The sequence below is a fragment of the Bombina bombina genome, chromosome 1 (assembly GCF_027579735.1).
Source record: "Bombina bombina isolate aBomBom1 chromosome 1, aBomBom1.pri, whole genome shotgun sequence".
Taxonomy (NCBI): Eukaryota; Metazoa; Chordata; class Amphibia; order Anura; family Bombinatoridae; genus Bombina; species Bombina bombina.
Window position 1 is genome coordinate 22,296,199 of NC_069499.1, and position 15,606 is coordinate 22,311,804.

At 42.5% G+C, this 15,606-nt stretch overlaps 1 protein-coding gene across 1 annotated transcript in view; it reads right to left on the minus strand.

Moving 5' to 3' along the window:
• Positions 1-356: 356 nt before the first annotated feature.
• Positions 357-15,606, minus strand: part of BRF1 (BRF1 RNA polymerase III transcription initiation factor subunit) — a 687,556-nt gene continuing 672,306 nt past the window's right edge. The window contains exon 14 of the mRNA XM_053697273.1: positions 357-1,210. Within this exon, the coding sequence (XP_053553248.1) occupies positions 1,179-1,210 (32 nt within the window). The 3' untranslated portion in view covers positions 357-1,178. The remainder of the gene's footprint in view (positions 1,211-15,606) is intronic.

The window sequence follows — 15,606 nt, forward strand, 5'->3', positions numbered from 1 at the left end:
AAAGACACATAAGAACAAACTTCTCTGGAGGTACTGAACAGCAATGTACATGCAGTAGGATCAGCAAATAAGACCACAGCTGTTACTGCCTTGAACTCTGCTTTAGTGCCTTTTAAGATGATTATACGTTTAACAGCTGATGGTGATATTCATTAACAGTCACAAACGTTGGGGCCTCTGAACATCACATACATTTTGTTAGAAGCACTGGCATCAGCCACAAAGAGACAATCATCTTTATACTCAGTGGCCAGATGTTGGTGTTAGAATCTATTTGCAAGGACTCCCACTGGGGCCTGCCTGCTTAGGAATTTTTCTTAAATAGTGCGGTAAATGACAAAACTAGGAAGATGACAAACGTTAGCACAGAAATCTTTATTTGTACATAATACTACAATGTCATGAGGTCTATGAGGGATTTATTTAGCGTGAATGCAGCTAAAAGTTATTTTTATTATTCTTCTAAATAAATTAACGGATAGTGACGTTTTTCTGACATGTTTTATGTGCCACTTATCTTACAAGTCATTTTATTTCCTTAGCCATAGTACAATGTGATGGCGACATTGCAGAACTGTCTCTTGTATCTGTCATTTGCTTATATTGTTGTTTTCCAGAAGCAGTTTCACTTCATGTTGAATGTCAAGTCGAACCTACTGCAACAGAAACCTGCAGGGGACTTCTGGCTAGATGAAGGCTGTAGAAACACGTGATTAAATCCAAGGCTCTTTGTCCGAAAACCAGAATTGTTACTTGCTATATATATATATATTTTTTTTTAGAGGATTTGCTTTTTTTTGTGTACACAGCAATAAAATATAATGTGCTGCCAGATTTACAAATATAATAATGGACAATCCAAAGAATCCTTATATACAAAGAAGAGTGCTAAATAGTAACGTCATGCCCTCTGGGTTTAATGTTCCAAAACAGTCTTATCAAAACATGGCCATGGAGAAAGAAAATCCAGTTTCAAGTATAATAACCCAATAAATATTTATGGGTTAAAAGCCAACAAAAAAAAATGACCCAAAATATGTAAACACTTTTTTAAAGTTTTTTTTTCCTTTTATACAAAATTGAGTCTACTTTGTATACGTTGCTGATCACAGAACAGCATATTAAATATAGGTCCATATCTAACAATATGACTTTACAGTGTAAGCACCGGCGGGGGATTAATAGCCGTCATCATCATCACAGCCGTAATCTGAAATAAAAACAAAAAGCAGCTCAGTATTAGTATATATTGTGCTCAACAGTAAAATGATTATAGGAAACATAGTAACAAATTATGCTTGCCTGATCATTTTCTTTTCTTCAGACAGGGAGTCCACAGCTGCATTCATTACTTTTGTGAATTCAGAACCTGGCCACCAGGAGGAGGCAAAGACACCCCAGCCAAAGGCTTAAATACCTCCCCCACTTCCCTGGGCCAGAAGAACAAAAAATAAAATTACGGCCGCCCCATATAAAAAACGCGGGCGGGGAGCTTTGGACTGAAGAAAAGAAAATTATTAGGTAAGCATAATAAAAAGTTTTTCTTCATAAACGGTCCACAGCTGCATTCATTACTTTTGGGAAAACAATACCCAAGCTATAGAGGACACTGAATGCAAAACGGGCAGGTACAAAAGGCGGCCCATTCTGAGGGCACCATAGCCTGAAAATACCCAAACTCCCGACAAAAAAACTGCTTCGTCTGAAGCAGAAGGGACAAAAAGGCACAGGTAACTGCCCAGAACCAGCAAGGCCCTTGCTAGAGACCGCTCAGAATCACTCGACCGAGCCCAAAAGCCCCTGAGGAGACAAAGTCCGGCAGGCTCTCAGCCTTGCGAATAACTCACCCCGACCAGAAGTAATGGAAACATCCACATTCTCCCTGAAGGAAAGAAGAAGGACTCAGATAAGGAAGTCCGAAAAGACCCCCAGAACACAAAAGGACTAGGGCTATAAAGAAAAAAACCCCAAGGGCAACACCAAGAGAGTAAACAAGGAAGAAACAGGGCAATACAGACGAAAGATCCTACCAACCTAGCAGAGCACGGGAGGAAATCCCAGACCCCTATCTGCAGGAATTCCAAGGTACCAAAAACCCCTGAAAACTAAAGGGAGAAAGGTAAAACCCCTCCCCTATACAGAGTGCTAACTCGCACCCAGGATAGAGCAACCAAAAGACAAACCGTCCCTGGGAGCCACGAAAAAACAGCATCAGAATATTTAAATATGCTCCTTTGAAAACCATAGGCTTCCTGCTGCAAAGGTGGTCTAAGCAAACACAAGTCACCAACCCTAGCTAACCAAGCTAGCAAACTGCACATGACCGTCTTCAGAAAGAAAACTCCAAGTAGTGCAGAAAAATACGTTCCCAAGAAAAGCAGGAAAGGAAGGATAGTACCCAGAACCAGCAGAGAAAAAAAACTACCTGCTGAGGAGGGATCCACTGCGAAGCCTCCCACCTAAGGAAGGATCACAAGATCGACAGATAAGACAGATACCTGACCCTCACTCCGGGCAACAGACCCAGCACCAAAGTGACTGGAAAGTCCGAAAAGACAAAGGAATTAAAAAATTCCCCGATCACCAAGACCTTCAGGAAGGAAAAGGGAGGGGATCCAGCCCCCCCAAAAGAGCTTTGGTTCCAGAACCCAGTCGCAGTTCCCTTTCCTGATGATTAAGGACACTCCCAAAAGGAGATCCTCTACTGAAACTACAGTAATGGCATGTCACAAGAAATCCAGACCTTCACCTGACATCCTGCATGCAAGACAGGGGGGACAACCCCACAGAACAGAGAAAGAAAAAGTACCTACAAGCACCAGGCGGATACTGTGGAATGCCAAGTCCACCCCAAAGGGAGGGAAGACAAAACATAACAGCTCACCCGCAAATAGGTATGGAGTGTAAAGCTGTAGATGGACTCAAAAGGTCAAGTACCGATTAAAAGAACCATCCTGCCACTATGGTCGGCCCAGCAGAAATGTCTAATTCTCTGATAAGAGAGAGAAAAATCCGCCCGTAGGAACAGGAGATGTCCCGGAACTGGCAAACTGGGCCGTCCCGAACCAGTCCTAAGGGATCTGAATACAGAACCCCAAAATGTCCAGTCAAAGATAAGGAACAAAAAACCCAGACACCCAGAACCGGCTTTAAACAAACTAATAACCTGAGGAACCACCGGGTTACAGCATCCGGAGCATAAAATACATCCTAACCGGATCAAAATAAAGGAGGGCAACAACCGCAGGTTAACGCCCAGAAGAACGGACACACTAACAGGACAAGCCAGTCAGAGATCCAATTCTTCCAAAGCTCAGAACTGGAAGAAGATATTAAAAAAAAAAAAGGAGATGACAAGGAAATAGATTCATCTCCATTCGCCTAACCCTGCTTGACATCTGGAACGGAAGACCGAGGATCCACCAACCCATTAGAACTGGGATCCTCCAGCACTGCCAAAACATGCCTCAGCAGGACCTGAAGGCGTGCCAGTCTATAATGAAAGGCAAGACTTACCTCCGCTGGGCCAACTGATGACCCTGGCCCCGAGGGTTGGACCCTTGAAGCCTCAGAGGAATCCGCTTCCCCAGAGGGCTGATCTGAACCAGATGATCCCAAGTCTGACAAGCCCTAGTTAACAGTACACGGACAATATCTTCCTGGAAGATGTAAATGCGCCAATGCCATCGATATAGCCATGCGGAACCGTGCCGTAACTTTTGCAGGAAACAAGCCACCTTTCCGAAAAGGATAAACGGCATTTGGGACACCTGTTTGTGTAGCAAAAGAAGGTTCTAGGGCCCGCGCCTCGTGGATATGGAATCCTCAGGGGCAGATGGCTCAGCGGATTTTAAGTTCCCCGATTCCGGAGAATAGAGCACTCTAAAGCGGCATTCGGAACATAACTTATGGGCATGGATCACCCGGGCCATTTCATATTCTTCGCAAGACATAGAATCTGAACCAGAGACATCCGTCTCCAAAAAAATCAGAATCCTTCATAACTTGGAGATTGTAAATATGGACAAAAATAACCGGCACCTTACACCCCCAATGGCTGGGGCACTCACCACCTCCTATAACCCAGACTCTAGCGAAACAGACTCTCTCCATCGCCACACGGTCAGGAATACGGAAATGGAGAACAGAAGCGTGACCACGCTCGGTCACAAGGTGCATCGTGCAGTCCAAGAAAAAGCATGCCAAGACTGCGCAGCCTGCAAAAAAGGCCAGTATGTTCCAAAATAGCCATGAGCCCAAGTATCACTACACATTAGCAGACAGAAGCACATTACAAACATGATTAAAGTCTCCCCCTGTGCAATAACCCCGCTCAGGAGATATTAACCCTTGATTCCATAAGATAAAAGAAGTCCCACCGAGACCCTGTCTTCTTACTTACATTACATTTCCATATTGAAATTAAAATGAAACGATCTTACCGGAATCTATGCCATGGAACAGGAACACGGCCCTTCAAGTGTGACAGATAGTAGTGTCGCTTCTGACATGGACTCGAGAGAGAAAAAGCAGGCATCGAAACTCGTCAACGCTGATTGCTTAAGGAGCTGTTAATATGAGTCGGGATGGGTTCACAGAAAGACTCTCCCTGCATCTCCGGACTCTAACTTTCATCCATGCTCTCACTGTGAGGCTGACAGGCCTACTTAAAACTCCAGTCCCTTTACGAAGAGTACTACCCTCCATAAGAGACTAAACCGAAATCTTCTGACACTTCTCTGCCATCCTCCTGTGACAAGAGGCAAAGAATGACTGGGGGTTGAGAGAAGTGGGGGAGGTATTTAAGCCTTTGGCTTGGTGTCTTTGCCTCCTCCTGGTGGCCAGGTTCTGAATTCCCAAAAGTAATGAATGAAGCTGTGAACTCTCCCCGTTTATGAAGAAAAAAACACTGGTTATGTTTATTGGCCTCACAGACACACTAATGTTGAGGAGGGTTGTATTTGAAGTGTAAAAAGGGAACAAACTGTGGGTGTAGCTAAGAAGACAGTGATAAGGTAATTGGCTTCAATAAATACAATTTATCAGATTTTTTTCTCCCTTGGCACTTACAAGCCATGCTAAAAACATACAGAATCTAAAGCTGCTAGGACTGATTTTTCAATGCTCATTTGTATAAAATTAGATTTCCACACACAGAATAGATTTCACCATCGTTACAGATGTAGGGCGTTTTTAGAAACGAAGTGCACAGTAAATGCATATTACAAAATCATGGAAAAAACTAACTTCCATTTATTGCATTTTGTAGTTTTAAATTTCTCTTAAAAGCGTTGCAGCTATGTTTTGCTTATTTCTCACAAGTTTATGTAGAACTGTACATCCCTAATATAAAAATGTATTATTAGATTTGAGAACTTGTAGAGGAAAGACACTTTGATATTGTAATAAATATTACGCTGCACACAAGTACATACTAAGTAGCTAGGTAACAGATGACTGTAAAGCAGCAAGGTGCACCATCAAAAGGGTTAAAAAGTTAATATGGTATTTGAGGGTCACAGTTAACTCCTCAGTTACTACAGAGGGTTTTAACCATCCAAGTAGGCAACATTCTGCATGTGATGTTTTGAAACCTACACAGCAAACCAAAAATCATAAATGATGCTTTCCTGATAAATTAATTTCTTTCATGGTGGTGAGAGTCCACATTACTCATGGGAATTACCTCCCCTACCACTAGGAAGAGGCAAAGATTCCCAAACCCCAAGAGCTCTATATAACCCCTCCCACATACCTCAGTCTAACGCATAGTCAAGTAGAAGTGAGGTAAGAAAAAGAGCAGGGAAAAAGATGTGCTTAAAAAAGAAAACAAAACCCATAAAAGGGTGGGATCTTGTAGACTCTCACCATCATGAAAGAAAATAAAATTTATGCTTACCTGATAAATTTCTTTCTTTCCGACATGGAGAGTCCACGTCATTCCAATTACTAGTGGGATATTCACTTCTGGTCAGCAGGAGGCGGCAACGAGCACCCCAGCAAATCTGTTAAGTGTCACTTCCCTTACCCATAACCCCCAGTCATTCAGCTGAAGGGAAATGGAAAAAGAAGATAACACAAAAGGTGTAGAGGTGCCTGAGGTTTAGTAAAAAAAAATACTGTCTAATCTGAAGGGTGGGGTCGTGGACTCTCCATGTCCGGAAAGAAAGAAATTTATCAGGTAAGCATAAATTTTATTTTCTTTCATGGACATGGAGAGTCGACAACGTCATTCCAATAACTAGTGGGAACCAATACCCAAGCTAGAGGACACAGAATGAATAGGGAGGGAGAACAAGACAGGCAGACCTAAACAGAAGGCACCACCGCCTGAAGAACCTTTCTCCCAAAAGAAGCCTCAGCTGGAAAATTTGGAAAATGTATGCAGAGAGGACCATGTTGCTGCCTTGGAAATCTGTTCCACAGAAGCTTCATTTTTGAAAGCCCAAGAAGAGGAGACAGCCCTAGTGGAATGAGCCGTAATTCTCTCAGGAGGCTGCTGACCAGCAGTCTCATAAGCAAAATGAATCATACTTCTCAACCAGTGGGAAAGAGAAGTAGAAGTTGCCTTCTGACCCTTACACTTTCCTGAGAAAAAAACAAACAGGGCAGAAGATTGACGAAAATCTTTAGTAGCCTGTAGGTAGACTTTTAGAGCGCGCACAACATCCAAGTTATGCAACAGATGTTCCTTTTGAGAAGAAGGATTAGGATAGAGAGAACAGAAACTCTGCGAGCAGAAGAAATAGCGATAAGAAACAAAACTTTCCAAGATAACTTAATATCTACAGAATGCATGGGCTCAAATGGAGCCTGCTGCAAAACCCTAAGAACTAGGGTAAGGCTCCAATGAGGAGCAACAGGTTTAAACACAGACCGGAGTCTAACCAGGGCCTGACAAAAGGATTGAACATCAGGCACATCCGCCAAACGCTTATGTAAAAGAATAGATAATGCAGAAATCTGACCTTTCAGAGAACTGACTGACAACCCTTTCCCCTGACCTTCCTGTAGAAAAGATAAAATTCTAGTAATCCTGACCCTACTCCAAGAGAAGCCCTTCGATTCACATCAATATAGGTATTTGCGCAATACCTTATGGTAAATTTTATGAGTGACAGGCTTGCAAGCCTGAAGCATGGTATCAATGACCGACTCAGAAAACCCACGCTTAGCCAGAACTAAGCGTTCAATCTCCATGCAGTCAGCTTCAGAGAAACGAGATTTGGATGGAGGAAAGGACCCTGAGTTAGAAGGTCCTTCCCTCAGAGGTAACCTCCAAGGAGGAAGAGATGACATCTTCACTAGGTCTGCAAACCAGATCCTGCAAGGCCATACAGGAGCTATTAGAATTACAGACACTCTCTCCTGCTTGATATGAGCAATGACTTGTGGAAGGAGCGCAAACGGAGGAAACAGGTATACTAGACCAAAGTTAACATACATCTAATATTGTGTACCTTATTAATTGTTAAGTTTGGGTCCACTCACGTGTATGACATTCCTTATCCTAATAACTTCTGCCCAAACTTCACTTACCTCTGACAGAAATTCTGACATATTTCTCTAAACCTCCGTACTAATAATGTACCAGTTTGGAGCCTATACGCTATTGCTATTTCAGATAGATTTGAATATAAATTAGTTTGAAAACAGATATATATATATAGATATGCTTTATATCGGATCTTTTACATAACATATACCTTTTCTATAAAAGTTATGATCAATTATTTCATGTGATAGATCAAACGTATAGGCGTGAATCTTTAGTTAACATTTAGTTTGGGATAGTTAGATATTATGGCAACAAATGTTTTTCTTTTAATATTCTAGACATTGTGGATGATTGGCCCACACTATATATTTTTTGATGTTTTAGCATGATAAGTTATACTTTTTCAACATGAAATAATATGCTCCTGCACCTGATCGGTACATAACACTGATAACTGGTTCGGCTCTACTACCGGTTACTTGTCATATTACTATATTATTTGACATGACAAATACCGTGCGACTTTTGGGCTATGTACAGTTCCTTTTTGAATATGATCAATTAAGCTGGATTATGTGGGCGTGCACCTACAGCAGGAGCTATTCCGATCAGTCAAATATTTATCTCACTCTTTGTTTTGACTATTACGTTGCAACTTATGATTGGTTGACCGTGTATTTCCAATCATGTGATGTCTCAGCATCCTATCATACTGCGCTTTTTGTGATAGGTTTTCCATAGGGGTGTTTAATTATACTCACCCATAATTGGCTATGAGATTAGTCCTTAAGAACGGGGGATTTCCCAACTCGGGTTAGCCTTTGAGAAAGCCGTATTACGGCGAAATGCGAATCAGGCGTACTTAGAGACCAGCTATCACATTTATAGCTCCTAATTCTGTTATCCATATAGCCAAGTTTATATAACTTATATTATTTGATAGACGTGTTATCACATAGACTTGTACTTACTTGCTCCATTGCTGCACTTTATAGCGTAATTTGTTGTGAGGTCAATCCTCTTTTTTAGATACGGTTCTTTATGCAGCACATGAGCATTTTGGTTTGTACTGGTCTGTGTGGTGGCCTTTCATTTAGATTATAGCTATATGTGGTACTTCCTTTCGAATGCTTGTACTTCATACACACTTTTTTCATCTAAGTTTTAAGACACATACACTGTTCATATTCACAGTTTTATTGATTTACTAATAAATGTTAAGTTTTATAATTGTTTTTTGGCCTCTGTTGGTGGTTTCCCCTGCCACCTTATTGTATAGAAACACTATACATTTCTTTGAGTGCTCTGAAACTGTCCACCCTCCCTTTCTCTTATTTATACTTGACATTTTTGGACAGTGAACACCCCCCATGACTATTCCCATATCTTTTGGGTCACAGTAATTTTTTGCGACAACCTTCCTCCAATCTTTAGAGATGGATTTGTATTAATTGTATCTAATTGCAATGGTGGGGTTTTTGATAGAGAAAAACAAACATTTTTTTTCTTCCCAACATTTCTTATATTCTATGCTAGACCAAAGTCCCAAGGAACCGTCAGAGCATCTATCAGGGCGGCCTGAGGATCTCTTGACCATGAACCATACCTTGGAAGCTTGGCGTTCTGACGAGACGCCATCAGATCCAATTCCGGCACCCCCCTATTTGAGGGTTAACCTGAAGAACACCTCCGGATGGAGAGCCCACTCCCCGGGATAAAAAGTCTGGAATGTGGATGGCAGATAGAAGACAATTGTGAGCTTCTGCCCACTGAATAATCCGAGCCACCTCCTTCATGGCTAAGGAACTCCGAGTTCCTCCCTGGTGGTTGATGAGGTTATATTGTCCGACTGGGCCACTGAGGAAAAGCCATCAGGGCATTGAAGATCGCTCTCAACTCCAAGACGTTTATGGGGAGAGAAGACTCCTCCCGAGTCCATAGGCTCTGAGCCTTTAACAAGTCCCAGACTGCTCCCCAGCCTAACAGGCTGGCGTCTGTGGTCACAATCACCCAGGAGCGTCTCCGGAAGCATGTGCCCTGAGACAGATGATGCTGAGAAATCCACCAGGAGAGAGTGTCTCTTGTCAACTGGTCCAGATCTATCCTCTGAGACATATCTGAATAGTCTCCGTTCCATTGCCCGAGCATGCATAATTGCAGAGCTTTTAAATGGAATCGAGCGAAGGGAATGATGTCCATGGAAGCGACCATCAGACCAATTACCTCCTTGCATTGAGCCACTAATGGCCGAACAGTAGACTGTAGAGAGAGGCAAGAGGAGAGAAGTTTGGATTTTCTGACCTCCGTCAGAAAAATTTTCATAGATAGGGAATCTATGATGGTCTCTAAGAAACACACCCTTGTAGCTGGAACAAGGGAACTTTTCTCCAGATTCAGTTTCCATTTGTGGGAACGTAGAAAAGACAACAAGATCTCTGTATGAGAGTTTGCTAGCTGAAAAGATGGCGCCTGAACCAATATGTCGTCCAGGTAAAGCCACCGCAATTCCCTGAGACCTAACAACTGCCAAGAGAGCCCCCAGAACCTTTTAGAAAATTCTGGGAGCTGTGGCAAGGCCAAAAGGGATAGCAACATATTGAAAGTGCTGGTCAAGAAAAGCAAATCTCAGGAACTGGCGATGATCCCTGTGGATGGGAACATGAAGATACGCGTCCTTCAGGTCTATGGTCGTCATGAACTGACCCTCTTGGACCACAGGAAGATTGGAACGAATGGTTTCCATTTTGAAGGACGGTACCCTGAGAAATTGGTTGAGACACTTTAGGTCAAAAATGGGACGGAAAGTTCCCTCTTTTTTGGGAACCACAAACAGATTTGAATGGAATCCTAGACCCTGTTCCCTTACTGGAACTGGAACAATCACTCCCAGGGAGGAAAGGTCCTTAAGAATGCCTCTCTTTTTACCTGATCTGCAGATAACCTTGAGAAGAGGCATCTGCCCCTGGGAGGACGAGACTTAAATTCTATTTTGTAACCCTGAGATACTATGTCCACAGCCTAAGGGTCTGGGACAGCACGTATCCAAGCTTGTCGAAACAAGGAAAGTCTGCCCCCACTTGATCCAATCCGGACTGGGGGCAGACCCTTCATGTTGACTTAGTCTCAGACGAAGGCTTCTTTGATTGTTTCCCCTTATTCCAAGTCTGATTGGATTTCCAGTAAGACTTAGACTGCTTTGACTTGGAGGAGGGAGAGGAAGCCTTTTGACCCTTGAAGTTACGAAAGTAACTAAATTTTGAATTTTTACATACCTTAGGTCTATTCTTCTAGTCTTGCGGTAGCAAGGACCTCTTTCCACCCGTAATTTCAGAAATTATTTCCGCCAGACCAGGACCAAACGTGCGGGCGTTCTGAATGGCCGCACCAGCCTAAAGCTCCTGCTGCAGTGGAGACGGAACTCTCCCGTGGGTCATCTAAAAATCTCAACAGAGCCCTAAAACTGATACCCAGAGCTTTGGGAAGGACTAGAGAATGTAACGCTATCATTTACCGGTCCCGGTAAAGACTCCGGACTTCGCAATCTGTCAACGGCATGGGCCGCGGTTGAAGCCTTTCTCGAGTAAGCGCAGGGACAGAGTCCCGAAATCACATATCAGCCCAAGCTCCCCTACTTACCTGCTGAGAGCGCAGGACCCTCACGGACTGCTCAGAGACCGACATGCCATAGCACCCGCTCGTTACGGACTCTCACACAGATCCGGTAAGCTGCATCTTTTACAGCACCCTCATGGCAGTCGCCATTTTTAATAGAGTATAATAATAGTGGCCTCATGGCACAGTAAAAGAGCCACACACAACCCCAAGCTCCAACAGCAATACCCACTTCCCCATGAGAAGCAATGATCTAGACAGATTCACAATACAGTACTAAAGGCACCACTCATTTTATTATGCAATAAGAACAAACTGTATGATTGTTCAGGTCTGATTTACTCCATTTTGCTAGAGACGCACAGACTCACTGTCACGCTGCCTGATAAACATAAAGGAGAGAGGTGTAAGAGGTAAAAAGAAAAGCGAAGACAAAAGTTTATTCAAATTTATCTCTACCATGTCACAGCGCAGGGTCACAAAACCTGACAAGGCCTTAAAATCCACATCTACATCGGGAGCTGTAAACTCCTTTTTCAAAAAGACAGATAGCACAAAAAAGAAAACTGATATACCACAGGCCTCTAGCGAAGATGAAGATTTATGTGATAGCCCACACGCTCAAGAGCCCTTGACATCACCTTCTAACCCACATTCACATCTTAAAGAAGCACCAGTAACATTAAAAGCTATGGAGGACTTAATTGATCAGGTGAAGTTATGCATTAAAGCTGAGTGTGCGGACCTAAAAAGGGACATTAATGAGCTTGGATTTAGAGTGGAGACATTGGAAGATGATAGGGAAGAAATTACTAAGGAAATGGCAGAAATGTCACACTCCATAGAGGCCCAACAATCACAAATCCTTGAATTAGAAAATAAGCTTGATGATGTCGAAAATAGGGCGCGCAGAAATAACCTCCGAATACGCGGAATCCCTGAATCAATCAAAGGCGAAGATATTTCAGAATATTTACAAAATCTGTTTCAGTCTCTGGCAATTTCTAACCAACGTGTGATTGAACCCATACCTTTGGAGAGAGCACATAGATCTCTGCGTCCGAAGCCAAACGATAATCAACCTCCAAGGGACATTATAATCTGTTTCCTGAGCTATAAAGATAGAGAGAAAATTCTACAATTGGCTAGAACACAACCACATTTCTCTTATATGGGTGCAAAGGTCCAAATCTTTCAGGACTTGTCCACTAGAACGCTGCAACTCCGAAAGGGATTTGCCATCCTTACTTCCCACCTAAGAACCCTACAGATCCCTTACAGATGGGGATTTCCCGTATCGCTGCAAATTATTAAAAATGGAAAACGTCATGAGTGCAGCTCCCCAGAAAAAATTGAAGATTTTTGTAAGCTGCTGGACATTCCTATCCCAGAAACCACCACTCCTCAGCCCGAGGCACGCAAACTACCACAACCAAAGCCTCAAAGACGTCTCTGGTCCGAAATAGTTGACAAGAAAAACAGGAAAAAGATATGCCCGGATCCCTCCACCTCAGTGGATAACACCTGAGCGAACCTACCCTTGCTTTGAAGTCCTGACAACAATACGGATTCAAGTTAGCACTGAATCATAGTTGTGCAACCGTGCACCAGTTATGGAAGTTATGTTTGTGTTATCCCTCACTCCTTTCTTGTTTGCTCGGAGGATTACATAATGAAGATCTGTCTGGTTGTGTCCCCCCCACGGTGGACACGACCAGCCTTGACCTGGACTAACTACGAATACCTTGAGGTCGTGAGTATAAGTAGTTAGATACTATAACGGGACACTGTTGAATGACTATATAATGAGCTATTTCTCATCTTGTCTGTCTGTGAGCTCAACTACCTCAGACTTTTACACTAAAATTGTTTTTCTATACCTATGTGACATCGTTGGTAACATGTTAAGATATGTGTAATATACTGGGATGCGCCCTCTAACAGGGCATTGGTTTATGTTTATGTTTTTGGTTTTATGTCTCTCACCCTCGGCCTGTCGGGGGAGTTCCGTCATACTGTACTCATCCCCCTACACAATTCTTCTACTTTATTCCCCAATTGTCTCTACCACCTATCTTCTTCCCACTTACCTATCCCCCTTCTCTCCTTTCTTTTTTCTTTCTTTCCTCCCTTCTTTCTTTTCCCCTTTCCCCTTACAGTTCAAGGAGTACCTGTTACAAGTTTTCATTTTGTTAAAACAGTTATAACATTCAAGTGTACTAGATAGTGAAGTATTTATCAGAGCTCATATTATAGCAGGGTTGGTTTACCACATATTTATTGCTGAAAACAAAAACACACCTCCATAAGTTTAGACACTAACGCTAAGGGTCAAATGCCTGAACAAAACCACCCTAGTCAATTTCGGTTAGCCACACAAAATGTCAAGGGTTTCCTGTCCCCTCAAAAACGCTCCATAGCATTTCATGACTTCTACCGGAAGAAAGTTGACATTATTATGACACAAGAGACTCACTTTAAAAAGACCAATGAGCCCAGACTTTCGCAGTTATATTATGATCAGCATTTTCTAAGTTCTGGACCGACAAAACATAATGGCGTATGTATCTCTTTCAGGAAGGGTACCTCATTCACTCTGCTAGACAAATACACTGACGCAGAGGGGCGGATTTTAGTTCTGACAGGTCTTTACTTTGGTAGACCCATTACACTGGCAAATATATATGCACCTATCCGTCCCAGATCTTCATTTTTCCGCAAGGCCATCAATCATATTTTAGATATCTCGAAAGGCCCAATTTTCCTAGGTGGAGACTTTAACTTCCCAATCAACCCCACACTAGACACCTCCACAGGCCGCTCCTATATGCAAAACTCGCAGATAAAAGCTAACTGGCAGGCCATACGTAATATACCCATGTTTGACACCTGGAGAGTGACACACCCAACTACAAAAGACTTTACATTCTTCTCTAATCCACAACGCTCATACACACGCCTTGATTATATATTATGCGAACAACGAACACTACCCTCACTATACGACTCTAGACTTTATCACACTGCCTGGTCTGATCATAGTATGGTGTGTACAAATTTTTTATGGTCGGCTAAACCACAATTTCAGCAACATTGGAGACTAAGTGACCAGATTTTCTTAGACCCATTGATCACAACTGACATAGAAGAAAAGACAACTGAGTTCTTCACTTTTAATACCCCCTCAGCCACCTCAGCAACCAATAACTGGGAAGCATATAAATGCTATATAAGGGGGGTGATAATGGGGCACACGCATAGACAACGTAAGCAAAGAGAGAGCCAACTTAATTCATTAACCTCCAACTTTAACAAGTGTGAAAATGACCTAAAACAGAACCCTCAATCTCAACTTCTCCTACAGAAATCCCAACAGGCCAGAGAGGAACTTCACCAATACTTAATTAAAAATGCACATATGAGAGCCATAGCCTCCGAATCAAAATTCTTTGTTGAAAGTAATAAAACTGGGCGCCTTCTTGCTAGATCCCTGAAAAAGAAACGCTACAAAACCTTTATAGATAAAATTACAGGCCCGGATGGTACCACATTCACCACAAACACTGACATTGTCAACCAATTTGCACAATACTACTCCTCATTATATAACCTCCCTTCCCTTGATATGGAAACTAAACTAACTAAGATAAATAGTTATTTATCTAATATCCAGCTTCCAACATTACTTCAAGAAGACTGCGAGGCGCTGGATGATAGATTTACTATTCAGGAAATTATGTTGGCAATTAAAAGCCTCCCCCAGGGCAAACCCCCGGGACCTGACGGTTTTACGCCCAAATTCTATCATCAGTTTAAAACCCTACTAGGCCCCCACTTGTTGAGCATGTACCAATCATTAGATGAAGAAGGTCAGCTAACCCCAAACCTCCTAGAAGCCACTATTTCTGTTATCCCTAAGCCAAATAAACCTGCTGATAAGGTAGCCAACTACCGCCCTATCTCCTTAATAAACATTGATATTAAATTATATGCTAAACTAATTGCCACGAGAATTAACAAACATTTACCTTCCTTAGTGCATTCCGACCAAGTGGGATTTATCCCACGTAGGGAGGCCAAAGATAATACCATTCGGGTTCTGCACACTTTGTTTTCCGCTTCATCTACCAAAATGCCCCTGATCTTGCTATCTACAGATGCGGAGAAGGCCTTCGACAGGGTGGACTGGGATTTTCTCTGGTCCATCCTGTCGAGGTTTGGATTCTCGCAAAAATTAATTGCTTGCATTAAAGTACTCTATTCTGCCCCTTCAGCGCGCGTTAACGCAAACAATACACTCTCACAAAAAATCCACATAAATAATGGCACACGTCAGGGATGTCCCCTATCCCCTCTCCTATTCGCTCTGGCGGTGGAGGCATTGGCGGCGCGAATTAGAAGTAATCCCCTTGTTCACGGAGTCACTTTTGGAGAGATTTGTCAAAAATGTCTTTTATATGCTGATGACATTATATTTACAATAAGCTCTCCACTTT